The sequence below is a fragment of the Rattus rattus genome, chromosome 18 (genome assembly GCF_011064425.1).
Source record: "Rattus rattus isolate New Zealand chromosome 18, Rrattus_CSIRO_v1, whole genome shotgun sequence".
Lineage (NCBI taxonomy): Eukaryota > Metazoa > Chordata > Mammalia > Rodentia > Muridae > Rattus > Rattus rattus.
This window is the reverse complement of record NC_046171.1, coordinates 27,303,794-27,327,366: the sequence shown is the minus strand read 5'-3', so window position 1 is coordinate 27,327,366 and position 23,573 is coordinate 27,303,794. Positions and strand designations below refer to the sequence as shown.

General features: G+C 49.9%; 1 protein-coding gene and 1 non-coding gene across 2 annotated transcripts in view; both read right to left on the bottom strand.

The window, feature by feature from the left end:
• The window catches only part of Lrrc20 (leucine rich repeat containing 20), a 101,659-nt gene extending 81,153 nt beyond the window's left edge, over positions 1–20,506 (bottom strand). The window contains exons 1-2 of the mRNA XM_032888819.1: positions 20,414–20,506; positions 13,257–13,401 (exon numbers count right to left, since the gene is read on the bottom strand). Of these exons, the coding sequence (XP_032744710.1) occupies positions 13,257–13,338 (82 nt within the window). The 5' untranslated portion in view covers positions 13,339–13,401; positions 20,414–20,506. The remainder of the gene's footprint in view (positions 1–13,256; positions 13,402–20,413) is intronic.
• Positions 9,892–10,022, bottom strand: LOC116887788. Its single transcript, XR_004386284.1, has one exon. It is a non-coding gene; the product is annotated as a small nucleolar RNA SNORA18 (small nucleolar RNA).
• Positions 20,507–23,573: the final 3,067 nt, after the last annotated feature.

Sequence of the window (23,573 nt, the reverse complement as noted above, 5' to 3'; positions counted from 1 at the left end):
TGTTGTTGTTGTTTGATTAGTAGGTTTTTGTTGACTTTTTTTTTTTTTTTTTGAGTCAGGATCTCATGTACCTCACACTATCCTTGAGCTGACTACGTAGCTGAGGATGGCCTTGAACTTGGATCCTTCTGTCTGGGATCTTGAGAGTACACCACCAGGCTTGAATTACTAGGCAAACACTCTCCGGACCGAGCTGCATCCCAGCACATCTGCTGCTGTTTTATTGACCAGCTGCCTGTTTCAAGTATTCCTCCAGGTGCGAAGGCCACAGCTGGACCTTAGAGCAGTGGTTCTCAACGTGTGGGTCTCGACCCCTTGGCGGTGTCCGCATATCAGATATTTACATTATGATACACAACAGCAGCAAATCTAGTCATAACGTAGCAATAATTTTATGGTTGGGGGTCATCACGCCATGAGGAACTGGTAGCAGCATTAGGAAGGTTGAGAACCACTGCCTTAGAGCAAGGCCACTCTCTCTCACACCCCGGAGTGGCTCCCTTTCCTGCCCCAGGGACCTGAGGCTGAGCGGTCTAGGCAGGCCCCATGACCACCTAGGCACAAAGAAACAATACACAAAGACTAGAGGAGCAGGTTTACTGGAAGCTTCCCAGCCCCGTCCTGCCTCCCACTGCCTGGACATGACACTCTGCATTCGCAGCTCTGGGCCCCTTGACACCAGTTCAGAAGCCCCAGAGGCTCCAGGGAGCAAGCTTCTGAAACAAAAGCTGCCCTCAGCTGGGGCCGGGCACTGAAGTGCAGCAGGCCTAGGCGCCGGGCCAATTTGCTGGTGGCACAGCTAAGTTCTGCTCCTCCGAGCCTATTGATTTTCCTTTTCAAGCCGGTTATTTGCTTCTGAGTTGTGCCCTCACATCCTCCCGGGGTCCCACCTACGCGCGCGCTCTCTGAGCTGACACATCCTGCCAGGCTCACAGCCTCTGACCCTCCGAGGCTTGTTGACGGCTGCTGCAGCCACAGCCGGCCCACACAAGCCCGCTTTCCCAGACCCCGGTGACCTGAGAGTTAACAAAGCAGAGGGGGCTGGTTCCTCAGCACCTGTAGAACTGACACACGTTCAGCCCAGGGTTGGGAAGTAACTGCCAAGGTCACCCAGCAATGACAGGGCTGAGCTAAGGTTCAAGCCTCAGGCCAACAGACCTATCGTCAGAGGGAGGAATGGGGCCATGGGGACCCTGGTTGTGTCCCACTTGCTGGCTCTACCTGTCTGGCAGAAGAAACCAGCCTGAATGATGTCTTCCCTAAAGGCCAACACTGCTGTTAGGTTTCAAACCCTGGAAGCATTAGTGGTGTCTATTTTACCTATCAAAGCCCACACTGGCAGCCGGCTTGGTTCTCTTTGCATCCCTTAGTCCCAACCTGATGCAAGGGCACCCCTGGCTGGCATACCCCACCCCTCTCCCCTAAATTTCTCCAGCCCAAAGGCTTGGCTGCCCTTCCACCAAGTCCCCTTCCCTATATCATGCAATCATCTCAGTTACCTCATCCTTTGGGCCTCCTGGCTGCTGTACCTGGTTCCCCTTTCTCTCTTCTCCTCCCCTCCTCATAAGACTGGGGGTCCTGTACACTCCAGATTCTGCCAGATGCGCCTGCCTCTGCCTCTGCCTCTGCCTTCCCACATATCTAGAATAAGCAGTCTCCACCATGCCTTTTATTTCTTTTCTTTTCTTTTCTTTTTTTCATTGAACAACCTAGAGAGGATGCCTCCAGGCCGGGTCTCTCCTTACAGAATTCTAAGCGCATGAGACCTGCTGGGCAGCCCCGAGTCTGTGAACAGTGCTATAGTTGAACACACAGGGGCGCGTATGCTCATGAAATATATAACACAGGGATGCCCAGAACAAACTGGTTACAAGCAACCTCAGGGAAGATTCTGAACAGTGAAGAAACAGAAAGGTTTATGTGGTAAAATGTCGAGAACACGGGGTTGGAGAGAGAGAGAGTTCATGTTTGTCAGGTGGTTTTGCTCCCCACCCCGCCAGTTTTAAAATATTAACTTGCTGACTGCTGTATGGAAATTCCCTTAGCTTGCTGTAAATACAGTAAATACCTCACACCACTAGACTCAAAGCTCTCACTTCTGCCCCACTGTGATGGGGACAGTGAGGGTCCTTGCTCTCGAGTTCATAATAAAGACCTCGATTCTGATGTGTTTATATCAGACTTGGCTCCTCAGTGGTCTCTGGGGTCCCTGTGACTTGGGTGTACCACTTCCGCCTCGAGCATCGTTCTTGTTATTTACCACCCTGCCCACCAGGCCAGCTGGCCTTGGAGCTCCCAGACATCCCATCTCTACCTCTAGCTTGTGCTACAGCAACCGGCTTTGTGTGGATTCTGGGGATCCAGACAGATCCTCATACTTACATGGCAAGCATTGTGACCTCTGAGCTCTTTCCCTAGCACTTATGCTGCTAAAGCCACCGGAGCTGTGGTGTTCTATCACAGTAGCCTGAATGGACAGGGGCATTGGGTCTGACCCAGGGAGGGTCCTAAACCACAGAGAGGGCAGGGCTATAGCCGCAGTGTGGGAGGGAAGGCGCACTCTAGAGAAACGGTTGGTTGGCTCAGCTCAGAAGTGAGCAGTGTAGACTGTGGACACCCAATCCCGGATACATAACTCTCCTTCCAAAGGTTCTTAGCTCCAGAGAGAGAGAAGCTTCTCTGGTGCTGGGGGAAGGTTCATGCTTGGTTCCCCAAACCCTGCAGTACTGAGAGACTGTCTATCAACAGTTCAGACAGAAAGCTGTTCACACCCCCTCCCCATGCTCACGCCCACAGGTCACACAGAGGCAGAGCTGGGGGGGGTGGGGGGAGAGTTCCCATCACACAGGTACTCAGGGTCCCTGAGGAGAGCAGCAGAGGGCTCTGCAGCAGACAGATGGTCAGCACCCAGTCTGTCCGCCCCATAAGAGGCAGGACTCAGGAACGTGGGACAAAGGCTTTGGCACTCATAGGGGGCAGACACTGGAGGCTAAGGGACACTTCAGGAGCCTGTCCTGCCCCCATACCCTCAGAAGGCCATATCTGGCAGACCCTGGGGACTCCACAGGCTAGAAACATACAAGCACCAAACCCACAGGTCGCCCCAGGAGCTGCAGGCTAACCTCAACTAAGGCCAGGGCTTACCTCCCAGCCAGGACAAGGTCATTCCTGCTACAGTCTTGGCTGCTCCCCTTTTCCTCAATGTGCATGTGTACAGAGGGAGGGGGAGGGGTGGAGACCTGCCTCAGTTTCCACACCACACACACCAGAGCAGCTAGTTCTTCTGAGCACTGGGTCGATGCTCAGTGCGTATTTGTTGGGAAAAGAGCCAGTAGCGAGTTCATTTTCAGTCAGACTCGTACTAAGTGCATAGTAAATACCATCATTCAAGAAAGGGAGTTCTGTTGGGCTGCGTATGCGCGGGAGACAGAGGTAGGAGAATCTCTATTGAGTCTGAGACCAGCCTGGTCTACATAGGGAGTTCCAGGACAGTCAGGACTGCACAGTGGATCATATCTCAAAAATAAAAAAGTTTAATTTAAAAAGAGGGATCACGGAGCTGGAGAGATGGCTCAGCAGTTAAGAGCACTGTCTGCATTTCCAGAGGTCCTGAGTTCAAAGCTCAGCAACCACATGGTGGCTCACAACCATCTGTAATGAGATCCGATGCCCTCTTCCCGTGTGTCTGAAGACAGCAACAGTGTACTCATATACATAAAATAAGTAAATAAATCTTTAAAAAAAAAAAAAAAGGATCTTATCTCAAAATTTTTTTTAAAAAAATTAATTTAAAAAGAGGGAGGGAGGGAAGGGAGGGAACGAGGGAAGGAAGCAAACAAGGAGTTTCCAGATTTTGTGGTCCCTACAAGGGTCAGACAAATAAGTACACATACAGGAAATGAGCTGGCTGGGGAGGACTGAAACCCAGTAACAGCCAGGCCAGCTGGTGACAGGGCGCCATCTGCTGGTAAGTGCGGGGGAAGTAGCTAACAGCGAGTGAGCCTGGAAACGGGAAGGGGAGGCCACACCCCTTCTCTCCCTAACCTTGATCTCCCATCCTCCGGCTTGGTCTCTCCCAGCGAATGCTCACTTTGACTGCTAATACACATCTGGAGGCTTACCAGACAACCCACCTGGCCAAACCTTAGACCTCAAGGCAGAGGGGACTCTCACGCAAAGCTCATGTCCCTGTGCTGCTTGGGAGAACCTCGCACTTTCAGAGACATGGGGCCCATGAGTCCAAGCATCTGCCCAGCTTCCAGAGAGTTCCAAGAGGAGGATGCACCGGACTGAGTTTGGCAAGCACCACTAAGGTGCTGTGTGTGTGTGTGTGTGTGTGTGTGTGTGTGTGTGTGTGTGTGTGTGTATGGTGGGGGTGATAAACAGGACCTTATCAATATTACAAACACCTGTCTCTCAAAAGACATGGTTAGAAGGCTGAAGGACAGGACGGAGTCCAGAAACTGAGCTAGCCAAACACATCTGACCGGACATGATAAGAGAACACATAGGATCCCAGCATTCAGGAGGCTGAGGCAGGAGGAGCTGCAGTCCAGCCTGGACTACATAGCCAGACTTTAATGTCAAACTTTAATTAAAAAAATTAAAATTGTGAAACAGAACTGACTGTAGAATACATAAAGGACTAGGCACCAGCAAGACGGCTCAGCAGATACAGGCGCTACCACCAAGACAGATGAACTGAACTCTGACCCCAGGAAGCCTGGGGGAAGGAGAGAAGTTGTTCTCTGACCTCTACGTAATCACTATGGCATGCATGGGCACCACCCAATAATAAACAGAGAATAAATGTAACGTTTAAAGAATATAATGTTTCTAAATCTGGGCAGGATGGCCCATGCCTTTAGTCCTAGCATTCAGAAGGCAAAAAGCAAATAGATCTCATTGAGTTCCAGAAGAGCCAGGGCTGGGGCTGGGGATTTAGCTCAGTGGTAGAGCGCTTGCCAAGCTCAAGGCCCCTGGGTTCGGTCCTCAGCTCTGAAAAAAAAAAAAAAAAAAAAAAGCCCGAACACCAGAATAGCCAGGGCTATGTAGAAAGACACTACCTCAAAGGGGGGAGGAAATCAAATATATCTATATACACATACGCACACATATTAATGAATTTTTCAAACTTAAAGAAAACTCACTTATTTTAGATGGGTGACAGTGGAAGTTGGGAACACAGATTCATCAGAGATGGATAGGTGGGGTCACAAGGAAAGATTTCAACATCGTTAGTCATCAATACAGAACTGCAAATAAAGCAACAAGAGGTGTCGTCTCACCCCTGAACTGAAAACCATACTGAGTGCTGAAGAAGAGGTCTGGCTTGAGAAGGGTTGTTCTACAGTCAAATCATGCTCACCCTGCATAGTCAAACCTCCCTCAGCCCTGAGCAGTCAAACCCTCCCTCATCACTCACAGCCCAGCAACCGCTTACAGCACTAACCCATTAAAAAACCTTCACGCCTGGGGTTGGGGATTTAGCTCAGTGGTAGAGCGCTTGCCTAGCAAGCGCAAGGCCCTGGGTTCGGTCCCCAGCTCCAAAAAAAAAAAGAAAAGAAAAAAAAAAAAAAACCTTCACGTCAGCATCGATGACACATTAAGGATGTGGGAAACCTAGAAATCATCCACATGTCCTCCAGTCGGATTGCAGCTACATCCACACCACTAACCCCACTCAGGGGAGAAAGAAGCAGCCCACGGGTTCTCGCACGCCAGGGTGCAAATCACACAGGCTGCTGAGGAGAGGTGGCTGGCGGGAGTCCCAGCCTTGTGGGAGGCTAAAGCAGTACGGATGATTGCATGCTCAGGACCAGGCTAGACAACCTTAATGAAACTGTCACAAAACAAAAATTAAAAGTGCTAAGGATGGGGGCTGGTGGGATGGCTCAGTGGCTAAGAACACTTGCTGGGCCCTGGCAGTGGGCGAAGAGGCATTTTGTTGTTCCCGTATCAGTCAGGGGTAGAGCGGTTGACAGTCCTTTGTTCATCCGAGCTTGATGCCCGGCTTGGTGGCCAAAGCTGTTTTATGCCTAGGTCTCCTTAAACGTCAAATCGAATCAAATCCGGGCAGCCGAGTGCGAGAGGAGGAAGACGGACAGGAGCTGTGTTCCGTCATGCCATGCGGTTTGGCAGGGAAAGGCGCACACAGACCTGTCCTCTGCTCCATAGCGCAAGCAGGCCACAGACACACAAACCCTGCCTTCTACCACGAGGTGCAGAGCAGGAGGAGGAAGACGGATGAGACACCTGTGGTCCAACGCCACCCGAGGACCCGCCCTCCGGTGCACTGCACAGGTGGGCCACAGACATGAGCTTGCCAGAGGACGTCACCCGGGGGCTAGCCAGGCTACCACAGGAGCCACCACACTGTGTGAGGATGTGGTAGACAGATGGGAGAGAGAGAGAAACGGAGCAGCCTGAGCTTTATTATGAGGAGACAGAACTGGAAAGTCGAGGGTGGAGAGGAGGAGTCTGTTGTGAGCCCTGCCATGGTGAGGTCCCAGCCTGAGCTGCTGCTGAGTCCCATGTCCAGGTCACTGGCTGTGCTGCAGCAGGGTCGGTGTCAATGTCCGTGGCTCATACTAGACTAGAGAACAAGGGGACATCCCTGGCTGGGGCAGATGCCGAGGGACCATGTGGATGTCCAGGGGCGGTGCAGAATGGTCTGCGCCCCTCGCTGGCTGCAGGGCTCTGGAGAACCAGCGTCACTTTTTTACTGGCTGCAGCACTCAAGAGAACAGACCCTACACCTTGACCTGGGCTGGCCTTGGTGGCCTGATTGAGCTGATCCCAAAGGTGTGAGCAAGAGAGAGAAAAGTTGGTTCTGCCATGAGGTGGCAGGGGTTCCAGGGGGGTGATGGTGCCCTCTCACCCTCCCCACTGAGGTAGTCGAGAACTGGCCCAGCCCCTCACAGGCTGCAGCACTCAGGAGAGTGGGCCCTAAGCCTTGCCTGGGCAGCGCAGTGGCGCTGGCTCTGGAGTCGTGGGTGCGGGTGAGCCAGGCCCAAGGGCGTGACAGCTGACCCTGCTCCTGCAGATGGCAGCATCGGGTGGTCTACCGTGAGCAGTGCGGGGAGCTCACCCTGGTGCTGTGAATGAAGGAGAGCCAGTGCTAACCAGCTACCACCCAGGCCCAGATCCAGGGCTCTGAGTTGGCCCACCCTAAAATCTGTATCATCTGCAAATGGTTGGGATGCATGAATGGCCAGTTCTGATCTCCATGACACAGGGCAACAGAATAACAGGGAGGAAGCCTGGTAAGGACCCAATTCTGATGGCGACACAGAACCCAAATATCTCAGATCAGACTAATGACTCATTGCAATTAACATTTGCACACTGCAAGTGAAGCTGTTCGGACAGAGGGGTACACTGTGGGACACACAGCTTCCATGAAGAGATGTTTTCTATGCTTTGTTTCTGTTTGTCTGTCTGTGTGTTTTTTATTTGGGGTTGGGGGCAAGGTACAAGGGTAAAAGGCAAAACTGAAGGGACAGGGTAACCCACAAAAAAACTTAAATAAAAAAGGTTTCTTTATTACTTTTTTAAAGAGCACTTGCTGCTCTTTCGGAAAACAGTTGTCTGTAACTCCAGCTCTAGAGGACCCAATGCTCTCCTCTGACTTTTGAGGGCATCTGTATTTTCGAGCACACACAGGTACACATAATTAAAACTGTAAGGCAAATATGGTGGTACGCTTTGGGAGGCAAAGGCAGAGGCAAGAGGATCTCTGCAAGTTCAAGGTCAGCCTGGTTTATGGAGCAAGTTCCAGCCTAGTTAGGACAACCTAGTGAGGGGCTGGAAAGATGGCTCAGAGGTTAAGAGCACAAGTCTGCTCTTCCAGAGGTCCTGAGTTCAATCCCCAGCAACCACATGGTGGCTCATGACCAATTGTAATGTGATCTGGCGCCCTCTTCTGGCATGCAGGTGTACATGCAGCTAGAGTACTCATACACATAAAATAAATTTAAAAAAATTTTAAAGGACTACATAGTGATTCCTTGAAGAGGAATGAAAGAAAAAAAGGAAAGGAAAGGCAGGCTCACAGGGGTGTTTCTGAGACATAAGAGGAGACAGGCTAGGGTAGACTCCAGCTGCTGAGCCCCTGCCCCCTCATAGGGCGTCAGAGTGTTTGCCATGTCGGGCTCTGAACCACACAGGGCTGGATGAGCTGTGGTTTCACCTCCACTCAGCGGGATCAACAGCAAAGTCACCCATACTCTGTGCCTAGCTGTGTCTGTAAAATTCCCACAGCATGATGTGATATATGCTTTTATTTCCAGCATCTGAGAGGCTGAGGCAGGAACGTCACTGTAAGTTCAAGGCCAGCTTGGGCCATCCAGTGAGGTCAAAGCTAGCCTAGGCCATTGAATGAGTTTGGGGGTCAGCATGCTTGAGTTTGGGTTACACAGTGACACGTTGTCACAAAACTTAAAAAAAACAAAAAGTAGTCTCACATAGGGAATAGACTGCCCTTTTAAAACATTCAAGCTGCAGGGGCAGCAGGGACCGGGTACAGAGAGGGGGGAAAGGGGATAACATCTGAAATGTAAATAAATAAAATATCCAAGAAAAATAAAATTGAAAAAACAAAACACGCCTGTTTCATCTCCTTTAAAACAGGATTTTAACGTCCTAAAGTTCTCAAGACAGTTAAATGAGTCAGGATTGGCAAAGTGCCCACACAAGTACCTGGGGAGTAGAGAAACTGGGGAGGCAGAATGGTGGGCAGGAAGAAGGCATACTGGGCCTATCAAGGTACCAAGCTGAGGCCATGTCCCTGCAGGGAGCTGGGGGTTTTAAAGTATGTGACCTTCAGCAAAAGGTTGTGCTAGGAAGAAGGCTCTGTGTGTGTGTGTGTGTGTGTGTGTGTGTGTGTGTGTGTGTGTGTGTGTGTGTGTCTGTCTGTCTGTCTGTCTGTCTGTCTATCTGTTCGTCTTATCTTTCTTTGCCTCTACACTGGAGAAAAAAATTCCTCATAGATTCTGAAATCACAGGCCTGTGTGTGTGTGTGTGTGTGTGTGTGTGTGTGTGTGTGTGTGTGTGTGTATGCCTCTCTCTCTCTCTCTCTCTCTCTCCTTCTTTCCTCCTTTCTTTTTCTTTCATATGAGTATACTGTCACTCTCTTCAGACACACCAGAAGAGGGCATCAGATCCCATTAACAGATGGTTGCGGGGTTGGGGATTTAGTTCAGTGGTAGAGCGCTCGCCTAGCAAGCACAAGGCCCTGGGTTTGGTCCCCAGCTCCGAAAAAAAAAGAAAAAGAAAAAAAACAAAAAAACAAAAAAAACAAAACAGATGGTTGTGAGCCACCCATGTGGTTGCTGGGATTTGAACTCGGGACCTCTGGAAAAGCAGCCAGTGCTTTTAACCGCTGAGTCGTCTCTCCAGTCCAAAAATATATTTTGAAAAAAAGAGCAGTGTGTACTTCATCAAAGAACATCTTTTTGTGTGTGTGTGTGTGTGTGTGTGTGTGTGTGTTAAGGGTTCTTTTTTAATGTATAAAATTATTTATTGTCAATAAATTTTTATTTAAGTGGTTGGTTTGATTTCTTTGCTGTCCATCCAGGCACTCTGAAAATAGTCCTTTCTCAAGGGCATCCAGTTGTGCTTTTTAGCCCTCTTTTATCTGTCTTTTCCAACAGTCATTGGCAACTTCTAAGTTCTTAGCCAGAAGATTTGTGGATTTCTTCAATTTACTTTAGGGACCCTTCTTCAATTAGCTTTAAAAACCATTTTAAGGTAAGTTTCCCTTGTGACACCCAACATCTCTGTAGAGTCTTTCATATCCATTCCTAACACTCAGAATCCTAATCTTTATGAAGGAAATGCCAGTGCTTCTAGAAACAAAACCAAAATTGCACATCGGTTTTGTACTTTGTTAGCTGTCTTGTAGTTCCTTCCCACAGACCTAACAAACAGTCCTGCGAGTCAAGCAAAACCACAAGTTACTATATGAGGCGTTTCCAACGATGTGTGGCTACTAAGGAAGCCCCATCAGGATAGACCTCAAACAAAGAACATCTTTTAAAAAGAGTGTGTGTGGGTTGGGGATTTAGCTCAGTGGTAGAGCGCTTGCCTAGGGGTTCGGTCCCCAGCTCCGAAAAAAAAAAAAGAGAGAGAGAGAGAGAGAGAGAGAAAGAGAGAGAGAGAGAGTGTGTGTGTGTGTGTGTGTGTGTGTCTGTGTGTCTGTGTGTATACACCCAAATGTCACAGGACCCACGTAGAGGTCTGAACCTATAGAACTTGGGTCTCTCCTGCCGTAGGGTCTGAGGTTACGCTTGGATCCTTGAACTGAGCCTCTTTATACACTGAGCCATCTAACCAGGCCTTGTTTTTGTGTTTTTGTTTTCCCAGACTGGTGACACACAGTAGGTGCTCAATATGTGGGTGCTTCTTAAAGCCCAGATCCTTCAGACTGTTTAAGCCTGGTCAGGTCACCCTCCAAAAGGCAAAAGGCAGACTGATGGGGAGCTCAGAGTCCTCAGGTCTCACGTTTCGCTTCTGTGGTCAGTGAAAGGATGACAAGGCATGTACAGTCCGACCTTGACTTTACAGGCCCAATTCGTGCGTCAGGAAAGTCTCCAGCTTCAGCAGGACCTTCATGGCCAGCCGTGGGCTCTCCCATGCTGACTGGAACTTTGCTGTCCTCAGAGTCCTGGCAATCAGTAGCTACCGCTTTACACCAAGGCTGTGTTGTACAGAGAAGGACTCAGCTCCCATGTCCTCAGCGCGGGCTCCAAAACCAGGATGGCACCGCAGTGGCCTGGCAGGGTGGCTGGAGGTGCCTTGGGTTCCTCAGTGGGCATGGACCCTCGCCGGTGCAGAAGCTGGTGCACCATGTTCTACCCTAACCATCCCCCACACGTTACCTAGACAGACCCTACTCCTGCTCGCTTGCTGACCTCTGCACCTGATCACTGCACACATGCATTTGTAACCGCTGGTCTCTGGAGTTCCAGATTTTGCAACATGGTGTTTGGGGTCGGGGGTATCACCCCTCAAAAACACCTCCTGAAGGTTGAGGTGACAACTCTAACTCGGCAGGGGACTCTCCCAGTCAGCTCCACACAGTCCCTTTTTTCTGTCCCCTTAGAGCGGCTGCTTCCACCTAGAAGCCTCTGGGGTCAGAGTTCAGTTCTCCCTCTTTAGCTGCCCCCCCCCCAGAGCACTCTCATGGCCTACTGTGTCCCACACATCCAGTTATGGATGAGAAGGAGCCGCCCGGTCCCTCCAGCCCTGCCACCTTAGAGAGACATGCCAACATATACTGCACTGGTCCTCTCAGAGGGAATGTGAAGTAGGCCTGTGTCACCCGGATGATTGGCACCTGTGGAGATGTGTTTGTGTCACCGAGGACTTAGCCTCCACCTCTACCTCTGGGTGTGAGAGAAAAATTAAAAATAATAGCTTCCGATTATCAAGCTTCCTGCATCTCAAGCAACTGACAGGTTTAATTGTCCCTAACCACCCCGTGAGGAGGACACGATTACCATCCCCACTTTAGGGTAGGTGACCTGGTAAGATGCCAAGCTGGTAGGTGGAAGAGGGAAGATTCACATCCAGGACCCAACAGCCCAAAGCCAAGCAGAGAGTCTTGAAAGCTGAGGGTGACTCCAGAATTCTAGAGGGCCACAGTTCGCAGGTGTCCCTAAGGCTCCCTCCAAAACCAGCAGAAACCTTCCCACTTCCTGACAACCTGTCATCCTTTGGCCCAGCTCAGCAAACCCTCCACATACCAGCATGGTGCCTAATGCCGTACTAGGTTCAGAGAGCGGGTGCAGAACACCACACAGTCAACTGCACGTGCTGCCAGGTACCTTTAACACCAGCACTCAGGGGGTAGAGACAGGCACATTGCCGTGAGTTCAAAGGCCAGTCTGGTCCCTATAACATAGCATTCCATTCCAGCCAGATACTTGGTGAAAAAAAAGGCCATGGTGTTCCTGCCCTCTAAGAATGCCAAATGGGTGACCACAGAGGAGGAAGGGTGGATGGGATAAAACTCAGGGCTTCCTGGAAAAGGCAGTGGCCAAGCCTGTAGGAAGGTTGACTGCTTCTCTAGTCCCTGTCATCGTCTGACTCGGAGCCTGCATTCCAGACACACCTGAAAGGGAGCTCACACCTGGGTCTCTGCTCCAACAATAACCATCACCAAAACACTTCCTTGTTACGAAAACACACACATGTGCACACAAACCCCCACATGCCTGGAAAATCCATCTCTGTCAATTCAAGCCCACCTCAGCCATATGCACTCTCACCCCATAGGCAGGGATATGCTTGCTCTAGCAATCTGGGTTCCCATAAGTCAACATGCCTGAGTCCCTTCAGGGGCACTGATATTCCTGTGAACTCATACACATGTGCATACGTGCACATGCACACACACAGGCACATACACACTTATGTATATACAGAACACACAAGTACTATTCAAACACCAGTTACTCATGTTCACACAGGCGCAGGCGCACACAAAGTCATACATACACAAAGATAATTGTTTGACCTCCCTGGTCTCTCCTGTCATTCACATCTACAGAACTCAATTAGACGGATGGCTTGCCTAAATGCTTGGAGTCTCAGTGCGAGTAAAAGGCTGAAACGCTATGATCGATTCAAATTCTTTTTTAAAAAATGTATGTCACGACAGTGGAGTGTGAAAGTGACTTCCAGCTGGGAGAACCCAAAAGCCCACACAGGCTAGCCACTCAAGAGGCTTCCAACATGGGGTGACTCATGCATGTCCAGAATGATGTTTTAAGACAGTTCAAGGGAACATACGCACACATACAGGTCACTGAAGTTGTCTAAGCAGGCAGAATCCACAACCCAGCACGCTCCCAATTTCTTTGACCAGCACCCAAAACAAGAGCAAAGTCTAGGCTAGGCAGTGCTGGTGCACACGGTTAATCCCAGCACCCGGGAGGCAGAGGCAGACGGATCTTTTGTGAGTTCAAGGCCAGCTTGGTATTGAGCGCTAGTTCCAGGACAGCCAGGACTACACAAAGAAATCTTGTCTCAAAAACAAAAACACAAACTGAAACAAACAAACAAACAAACAAACAAAAACCAAAGAACAAACTATAAGCTAGGACACAGTACCCACAACTACCACAACTGTAGTGAAAGTTCCATGCAGAGTTTGTCCTCCTGGCCACACACTTCTGTCCCCTTCATCTCTTTCTGAGCCATCTCTGAGTTCACAAGCCAGCCACAGAGTAGAAGAGCCAGGCCTCACTTACCCAGGGTATCTGAGCTGCTTTCCACAGTCTCGTTGACCTTCCTTGCAACTCTGGCCACGGCCTCCCCCATCTTCCTCAGCATGCAGACGTGGGTGTTTGGCTCCCAGCCTCCAGGCCGGTCTGCTACTCACAAAGGGGTCTGTGCCTGGGGAAGACACAGGACCATGAAGCACCCGCCTGCTAGGGTCCCGTGAACAATATTCTCCTCCCTAGGAACCCAGGCCAGGCCAACAAGAAGCTACAAGGAGTTCCCAGGCCTCTCATCACCTCCTCCCTCTCCCCCTCCAACTCCCCCTCCCCTCTTCATCCTCTCGAACCTAGGCTACATCCAGCTTAACCTTTGCAGAGGCTGCTCTGATCTGCCACCCAGAGGGTGAGGGCAGCTGGGCTTTACCACTTTCCTGAGAAGATCAACACACGTGACCTCACCATATACACATGACCTCACCATACATAGAACTTAAGCCAGTGGCCAGGCAGATGTGAGGACTCAAACGACCTGTGACTCAACAGGTGGGGCATTGGGGAAGAGGCCAGGTCAGCTAACTACTGGAGAGAGAGACACCCGTCTATTCTGCAGCCTCCCAGTCAGGGCTCAATCAACACAACGAGGCCAGGTATCCCGCTGACCACCCCCATTTACCAGGTTCCTACTACACGGCAGGAAGCGTGGTGCCAAGGCAAACGGACCTTGGAGCCTGCAGGTGGGTGGTCTCTAGGAAGACCCTACCTGCGTGCCAGGTAAGAGGGAAGGTTACCTCATTCTCAGCTTGCTTTGGAGTTTATCTGCAGGCAAAAGAGAGGGCTGGAAATAAGAAGGTGTACTGGTTGGTTTTGTGTGCCTACTTGACGAATGTTAAGAGTCATCCGAGAGAGGGGTTGGGGATTTAGCTCAGTGGTAGAGCACTTGCCTGAAGGGAAGCATAAGGCCCTGGGTTGGGTCCCCAGCTCCAAAAAAAAGATCCAAAAAAAAAAAAAGAGTCATCCGAGAGGAAGGAATCCCGGTTGACGAAAACCTCCATGAGATCCAGCTGTAAGGCATTTTCTCAATTAGTGAGAGAGCCCAGCCCAGGGTGGCTGGCACCACCTCTGGCCTGGTGGTCCTGGGTTCTTTAAGAAAGCAGGCTGAACAAGCCAGGGGAGCAAACCAGTGAGCATCACTGCTCCATGGCCTCTGCATCAGCTCCTGCCTCCAGGTTCCAGCCCTGCTTGAGTTCCTGCCCCGACTCCCTCCAATGACTTGGAAGTAAAAGTCAAATAAACCCTTTCCTCCTTCATTTGCTTTTTAGTCATGGTGTTTTGTCACAGCAAGAAAACCCTAAAACAGAAGAGAAATTGGATCCCTGGGGAGATGTTTAAGGGGGGCGGGGGGTGCAGCTGGGGAGATGGCTCAGTGATTACCAGCACTGGCTGCTCTTCTACAAGACCTGAGTCCAATTCCCAGTGCCCGCATGGTAGCTCATAAGCTTCTTTTGGCTTCTGAAGGCACCAGGTGCCAGACATACGCATGGTGCACAGATATACGTGCAGATGAAACACCATATACATTTTTTTAAAAATGGAAAAATAAGCCGGAGATGCAGCTTAGCTGGTACAATTCTTACCTGGGTTCAATTCCCAGCACCAAATAAACCAGGCATGGGGAGATGTGCCTGTTTTCCAAGTATTAGGAAGTTTGAGGTTAGAATTTCAAGGTCATCCTTGGCTACATAATAAATTCAAGGCCAGGGGTTGGGGATTTAGCTCAGTGGTAGAGCGCTTGCCTAGGAAGCGTAAGGCCCTGGGTTCGGTCCCCAGCTCCGAAAAAAAGAACTAAAAAAAAAAAAAAAATAAATAAATTCAAGGCCAGCCTAGGCTAACATGACATCTTGTCTCAACTAAATAGATAAATAAGGAAATGAAAAAGACATAGAAGTAACCAAGACTCTGTTATTACAAGGCACAAATAACGGTTAGGTACCCGGGACAAGTTCAAAGTGATGGGGCTATAATCGGGTCTGTGTCACTCCATACTTGGTGTTCGCCTCTGAAAATCACCTAAGTCATCATACAGAGGAAGGAACTCACAAGCAATGCTTAAAGGCCCTCTTCTCTCCTCTGTCTCTCCTGGCCCTGTCCCCAGTCCTGAACTCAGTAGCTATGAAGGGAGTGTCAACAAATCCACCCTAGTCAGAGACCAGAGACAGAAGAATAGGGACAGAAAGAAGAGGTATGGGGACAGTGTTCGGAGCTGGCCAGACAGGGGCAGGTAAGGTCAAGCGCAGGAGGACAAAGGTACCCAGCATGTGTGTCCCACTGAAGGGCCAGAACATCCTGGCCATGGGAAAGGCCAAAGATCCAATTCTACCACTGAGTAGCTGGGCCGGGTCGGAGTAGGTCTCAGCTACAATGGAGCCTATAGCATCTCTCTTGGTGGGTGTGCATGACTGTGCCAAGGACGCGAGCCTGCCTCACTCTGAGTCCAGAACTCATAAACCCTCAACCAAAGCCAGCTGAGAGGGTACAGGAGCCTGTGGCACGTGCAGGTGTGACGCCAGCGATGAATCTTCCTCGGATGACCCAGAGGACTCTAAGCAAACACCTGGGGAGAACTCATCCTCGAGGAATGAGTAAGGATCCCATCGCTCCACTCCCAGAAAGTGTCCCCTGATTGGTCCTGCCTCGCCTTGGAGGTCCCTCCTCCCTCTGAGCTTCCAGGGTAATTAAGGACTCAGCACAAGTCACTCGGGTTGTTTAGGAGCTTCAAAATGTCTCTCTCTAGCTGGCCATGGTGACACACACTTAATAATGCCAGCACTGGGGAGTTCAAGGCCTGCCTGCTCTGATCCACAAAATGAGTTTCCAGACAGCCAGAGCTACATGATATAGAGATCCTGTCTCAAAACAAACAAAAGAAAATAAAAATCTTTCTAGCCCCGCCCCACCCGCCCCTCCCCCACTGGCCCGGGAGCACATCCACCCGATGCTCCTCTTCATGGCCATCACACACCATTTGGGTTTGAAACCTGCATGCAAGTCCACGTTTCAACATGTCTAAGATAAGGGTCCAATCTGAACAGGATCCTAAGTTCACACGCCTAAAATAGTCTGCAGAGCACGGGCCAGTGAGTGATTGGCGGGGGAGGGTATGGCAAATGGGACCCCACCACCCCCAATATGTACCTTCTTAGCCCAACCCCCCAGACCTGAATTAGTGCCGTCAAAATTGAAGGGACTCATCTATCTTTATTTTTTTAATTTTACTAATGAGTACATGCATGTGCGTGCGTGCGTGTGTGCCTGCGTGAGTGCAGGCAAGAGCATGCGTATGCGTGTGTGTGTGCGCGTGTGTGTGAGAGGGAGAGAATGTGTGCATGTGTAGTGTGTGTGCACATGCGTGTGTGCACACATTTGTGTGTATGAGAACTGAGAACGTGTTTGTGCCTGCGTGTGCACATGTGCATAGGCAGGCACGAGTGTGCTGTGAGGCATATTGGGAGGTAAGAGGACAACTTTCCGGAGTGTGTTCCTTCTAATGTAGATTCTTGGATCAGACTCAGCTCATCACGTTTAGCAACAAATGCTTTTACCCAAGGAGCCATCTCACTGGTCCTCAGGAGATTTACCTTACTTAACTCCTTCACTGGGAAATTGAAGAGTCAAGAAAGCAGGTCAACCAGTTAGATGGAAACAGACCCCCACCCCAATTCTCCTAACTCTTTTTTTTTTTTTTTTCTTTTTTTTCAGAGCTGGGGACTGAACCCAGGGCCTTGCGCTTGCTAGGCAAGCGCTCTTCCGCTGAGCTAAATCCCCAACCCCAATTCTCCTAACTCTTTTTTTTTTTTTTTTTTTTTTCGAGCTGGGGACCGAACCAGGGCCTGGCGCGCTTAGGGCAAGCGCTCTACCACTGAGCTAAATCCCCAACCCCAGACGTGAAGGTTTTTTAATGGGTTAGTGCTGTAAGCGGTTGCTGGGCTGTGAGTGATGAGGGAGGGTTTGACTGCTCAGGGCTGAGGGAGGTTTGACTATGCAGGGTGAGCATGATTTGACTGTAGAACAACCCTTCTCAAGCCAGACCTCTTCTTCAGCACTCAGTATGGTTTTCAGTTCAGGGGTGAGACGACACCTCTTGTTGCTTTTATTTGCAGTTCTGTATTGATGACTAACGATGTTGAAATCTTTCCTTGTGACCCCACCTATCCATCTCTGATGAATCTGTGTTCCCAACTTCCACTGTCACCCATCTAAAATAAGTGAGTTTTCTTTTAAGTTTGAAAAAATTCATTAATATGTGTGTATGTGTATATAGATATATTTGATTTCCTCCCCCCTTTGAGGTAGTGTCTTTCTACATAGCCCTGGCTATTCTGGTGTTCGGCTTTTTTTTTTTTTTTTTTTTTTTTTCAGAGCTGAGGACCGAACCCAGGGCCTTGCGCTTGCTAGGCAAGCGCTCTACCACTGAGCTAAATCCCCAACCCCAATTCTCCTAACTCTTAACCTGGCGCTTAACCTGCTATTCCAGCCCCTTCCGCCTCTCCACAGAAACAGTACATTCCGTACAGGGGCCAGAGACGGTAGCAAGGCTCCAGAGCTGAGGGAGAACGCCCTTGAGGGGTTGGAGTGGCTCCTGGCCCCACCAAAGGCCACTGAGGAAACTATCCAACTGTATTTGGCAGCTCCTTTGGCCCCAAAGCCTGGGCCTGTTTGGGATCTAACCAGCCAATTAACCTACGGGGATGTATTTAATATCTAATAGAAACTTGGAGAGAAAGCCTAGAACAGCTGGTGCTGGTGGCGCAGGCCTGTAATCCTGAAGCAAGAGAATTGTAAGTTCAAGACCTGACTGGAGTACAGAAGTGACTTCAGGAGCAGCATAACGAGCCTTTTCCCCTGGCCCTGCATTTAATCCAGTACTGGTGGGGTCTGGGAAGGATGAGATGGGACACATGGCGTTCTCTTTCCCTTCTCTATGTTTTAAAAAGAGGGACAGACCATTGTCCTGTTCAAAGGAGAGACAGGGCTGTGGGCTGCCCCCATAGCTCCATGAACAAACTGAGTCCATTCACCAGAGCCCCGCGCATCAGCACTGTTTGAACAATCAAAGCACTGGGCCCCCTCTGGAACCAGAACAATCCACAGGTCCCAGGCCAGCCCTGCAGGCTCCTAGGCTCCTAGAAGCAGGAATCCAGGCAGTCCTTCACTTAAGAGAGGTGGCGGCAGGGAGTCAGGGAGAAACAACAGCCATGGGCCCACGTAGGCCTGAGCGGCTCTGGTATCACCAGCGCCACTTAACCAGGATTCTGGGTGGGGGAGACTCAGGATGCTCAAGGAAACTGGACACGGTAGCAAGTTACCTATGCACAAGGAGAGCTGAAACAGGAAGACCTCGAATCCCAGGTCAGCCTGGGCTACAGAACAAGACTGTTCGCCTGCGCCCTGGCCCCCACTGCAGTTTGTGACATAGCCCCAGGACGTGTTTAAATTTGAAATCTTCTGGTCACCATCTATAAAAGCCACGCCAGACAAGAAAAAGACAGAGACAGGGTATGGACTCGAGGCGCCCCCCACCTTCCGAAACTGCAACATGGTATTTATTAAGCTGCACATCTACTAAGCTGCATTGCTACCTCTTCTGGGAAGAACTGGGCCCACAGGCTACAGGTTGGACATGGCTGATGCTACAAGCTTCCCACTGGGAGACAGAATGAGCCAGTTATATGTCAGCACAGCCTAGGGTTGGGGGGCCTGTAGCCTGTAGCATGACCCCAGAGAGAGAACACATAGGGTACCAGCCACAGGTAGACAAAGAGACAGAGAGAAGGCCTGCAGTCTATTTCAGATCTCTGGAGGCCTTCCTAGTAGGCAGTCCTCTGAGGAGCATAACTAATCCAAGCAGAATTCTGGAAAGTTCTCAATATTGTGGGGCAGCTCCAGTTGTGAGATGGAAACATCCCCTTTCTCAATGAAACTGTTAATGCAAATTAACTGATGATAATTCACTTCGAAGGAAAGACTCTGCAAGCCATTAAGGGCTTCCTACATTAAGGCATGACCAATCAATAGGTTATCAAACAAGGATAGACCGGAAGTTTGCATATAATAAACTGAAGGTAAGTGTGCTACTCTGCTTTGTGGAAGCTATGATTGTGAGCACTGCATAATTTCTCTGCCAGATCTGAAACTGGTCTCACCTAAATTCCAAACTTGGGGCTGGGGTATTTAAACTTTGACCATGGCACTGGCCCAGTCTTTTAAGGGTCAGAACTCAACTTCGTTATCTGCAGCCCTAAGATCTTTGCAAAGGAGCCACTACGACAGTTCGGCCGCACCAGCTGGTCCTATATTTAGTTACTGTTGTGGTCAACTGGGAACTTTAGAGTCTGGCAGCTGCTGTGTGGGGCAACCCGAGCCTCCGGAGCCATGCACACAAGTTGCCCCACCGCTGGCTCCCGACAGACTTCGGGACCCTGTCAAGGTCAAGAGCTGATGTGGGGAGGTAAGAGGCACAGTACTAGTCGTACCCCAACAGTCCCAAAGGTCCACCCGAGACCAGAGCAGAGTTGACCCACTTTGTCACCCAAGGGAAAGAGCCCGCTGGGGCAATGATCCGGACGCGTTGGCGCCTGGTTTCTGATCTGAGCTTTAGGGTTTGGAGAGCCCTGCGTGAGCATCCTTAGACTGTACCTGCCCGTGATTGTACACAGTGGCCAAGGACAGAATCCCCCGGACCCCATACCCTCAGCCAGTGGCTACTCATCTCCAGTCCCGCGCTGGCCTGGCAGACAGGGACTAGAGCAAATGGAGCAAGCAGAGGAGGGGAGGCTGGGAGGCCGGGGGGCGTCCCACACTGCCAGGAGCGGAAAAGCACTCCCGACTGACATGCGCAGCTGACTCTCCCCAATGGGCACGGGCGTCTCACTCGGGAGACGGAAGCTGGGTTGCCTGGGAGCTCTAACCACAAGCCTCACACTCAGGCAAGCGATCTCCAGCCGGCGAGTCCACGACCCCTGGGCACCGCCTGAGCCATGACTCGGTGCTACCTGGTGTACTGGGGGAGGGGAAGGAACGCGGCCAAGCCCAGGACCGTGCTTTCCCTTCTGCCCCTGCCACGCTCGGCCTCTTGGCCACCGTTACGCAGAGCGGCGCGAAGCCTGTGGGCCGCTGGAGGCAGCACTTACGGCGACAACGCGTCCTAGAGCTCTGCGCCCAGCACTCACGCTCCCGCGGCGACCGCCGGCACCTGGTGCAAGTTCTGAGCCCGAGGGGCGGAGCTAAAGGGGCAGCGAGCTCAGGGCGCACGGTCGCTCAGCCAATAGCGACGCCAGGATGAGACCCAGGGCGGGGAGGGGCCGGAGCTCCGGCCGCGCGCACCAATCAGCGCGCAGAAGCTGCGCGCTCTGGGACCCAGGGAGGAACCGCTTTGTGTGGAGTCGGCCAAAGCAAATGCTAGGGGCGGGCTCCTGTTTAGGATGCTTCTCCTGACTGAGTTGCTTTCCCACCACACCCCCGAGTGAGGCTAAGTTGGGCAGATCGGGAAACTTTGGAAAACGCAAGGAAACGCTAATTGAAGCCGCACTGTAACTTCATCTCTCCAAAGCAGAGTAAACATGGAATTAAAGTCTCTAAATACCTGCTTCACCGGGTCATTGTGAGAATTGATGAAGGGACTGTGAAGTCCAGCGCTGCTGCGAGGCAAAAATCACAACTCTCATCTCAAAGGGGATCAGAAATGGCTTATCCTGGAGCCAAATAGGAGTGACCCTAGCCCAGAAACACAGACAAGTTAGTCCAAATTTCATGTTCCAACATGGTAACAGTTTGATAAAGTTGTGTTCTTTTTTTTTTTTTTTTTTTTTTTTTTTTTTTTTTTTTTTTTCGGAGCTGGGGACCGAACCCAGGGCCTTGCGCTTCCTAGGTAAGCGCTCTACCACTGAGCTAAATCCCCAGCCCTCTTTTTTAAAGATCTATTTTATGTGTATCTGCCCGCATATAAATTTGTGCACCACGTGTGTGCCTGGTGTCCTCAGAGGCCAGAAGAGAGGTCAAATCTCCTGGGATTGGAGTTGCAGACAGCTATGTACATGGGAACTGAACCCTAGTCCTCTATAAAGGACCCGTCTAGCTATCTCTCCAGCCTCTTGATGAAGAAGAAAAACATAAAACAAGACACTTCTCAGTTATGTTGTTAAGGACACCAGACAAGCAGGCTACAGCAAAGGGGGAAAGATCTCAGCTATAGGCCCAGATGCTAATCTGAGGTCATTCTTAGCCCTTTGGTTGATTGGAAACTAGGGATCTATTCACAGACTCTAAATGACTCACTGTATAGTTACAAAGATGTTAGGCCAGGTAGAGAGCAGAGCAATCAATAGTTGTTAAAGGGCATAAAGATGTCACAAGGGGTTGGGGATTTAGCTCAGTGGTAGAGCGCTTGCCTAGGAAGCACAAGGCCCTGGGTTCGGTCCCCAGCTCCGAAAAAAAGAATAAAAAAAAAAAAAAAAAAAGATGTCACAAAATAATCTGCCTCCTAACCTGCAACATTCCAACCTCTGTGTATCACTAAAGTTCTAATCAGTAAAACAGACGAGCAAAAGATACAGTTCTTTTCAGTAATTTGTATTCCAGCTCCCAGAACCACAGCTTCTAAAATGTAGCCATTTCACAGATCTCCTGTTGTGTAACGGTTTCCAAAAACACACTATCCTGTGGGAAGCTCCTTAAGCAATAAACCACTCAAAATAGCTTCTGGAACCTCCTTAAAAACTAAAGTCAACAATTCAAAATAGCTTCAGGAAGTCCCTGAAACTGACCAGATTCACTGGGCCCCTCCCTACCAGACTAAGCAATAAGCTAGTCATAACCAACACCTCCTATTAGGGATACACTGGCCTGGGCTCTTAGAGACCTTTCTGCTTCTCCATCCTTGAGATCTCTGTGAAAGGAGACAAGATGGGCTGGAGAGATAGCTCAGTGGTTAAGGACACTGACTACTCTTCTAAAGGTCCTGAGTTCAAATCCCAGCAATCGCATGGTGGCTCACAACCATCTGTAATGAGATCCGATGCCATTTCCTAATGTGTCTGAAAACAGCCAGAGTGTACTTATTATGTATAGTAAATCAATCAATAAATCAATAAGTCAATCAATCTTTTAAAAAAAGAGAGACAAGACACATTGCTTAACGATATCTTATTGCCTAATGAAGCAAAGGACACTCTTACAACAATAGCATAAACAATGAACTCAAGGACCACTTACCTGGCTACATTTTAGGCAGGCCTTCTGCTGTTTCTGAAGTTTCTACAACAGGTAATATTTTTCCTAGTGGGTTTGTCCTGTTGAAGTTCCTGACAGACCTCTTTGAATTGACTTTTTAAAAAAGTGTATGTCTGTCCGTGTGTGTGTGTGTGTGTGTGTGTGTGTATTGTTCATCTGTGAGTGTGAGCACATGCATATGTAAGTGGAAGTGAGAGAACAACTTCACCTGTGGTCCCCACCTTCCTCCTCGTTTGAGATAGAACCTCTGGCTCACCGCTACGTGCACTACACTTTGTCAGAAAGCCTGCTGGTATACAGGAAACTTCCGAGGCTTAAGATTCCAGGACCTAAGTCTATTAATAACTTTCCAGACAATTCAGCTTGTCTTATCTCTCAGAGCCAAATGACTCAGGTCTTCTTCCTCTCAGCAGCTAATAGAGTGCTACTGTTTCAGTCCTTGCTTTCCCAAGTTGTTGAGTATAAGGGATAAAGGGGTCTGGTCAGCAGGAGCCCGCCGAGCAGGGCTCTGACAGGCTTCACCTTCTCTTCCATTCCCTCTGTGTTAAAACAATTTTAAACCACTCTTCCTTTCCCAGTCCAGGCTTTGGCTCATTCCCAGGTTGTTTTTGTTTTTGTTTTTGTTTTCTTTTTTTCGGAGCTGGGGACCGAACCCAGGGCCTATGTGCTTGCTAGGCAAGCGCTCTACCACTGAGCTAAATCCCCACCCCACCCCCAGGTTAGTTCTTATTTAAACCATTTAAACTATTCTATGACTACCATTTGATTAGTTACCTCTCTTTCAAGCCCAGCCCTTATTCCTCAGCTTCTCTCTCAGCGTCTCTCTCAGCGTCTTCCTGAGTTCACGGCCTGCTGGTTTACATCCATCTCTCTGTGGCTCTCTTAAATCTCTCCCTTTGTCTCCTTTTATTCTCTCACTATTTCCCAGAATCCTCTCTTTCTGCTAGCGTCCCACCTCCTATTTCCTGCCTCAGCTCATTGGCTATCGGCTTTCTTATTGACAGGGGATGCTTATAAGAGATTCTCTCTACACTTCTGCCTTGCTAAAAAAAACTGTTAGAT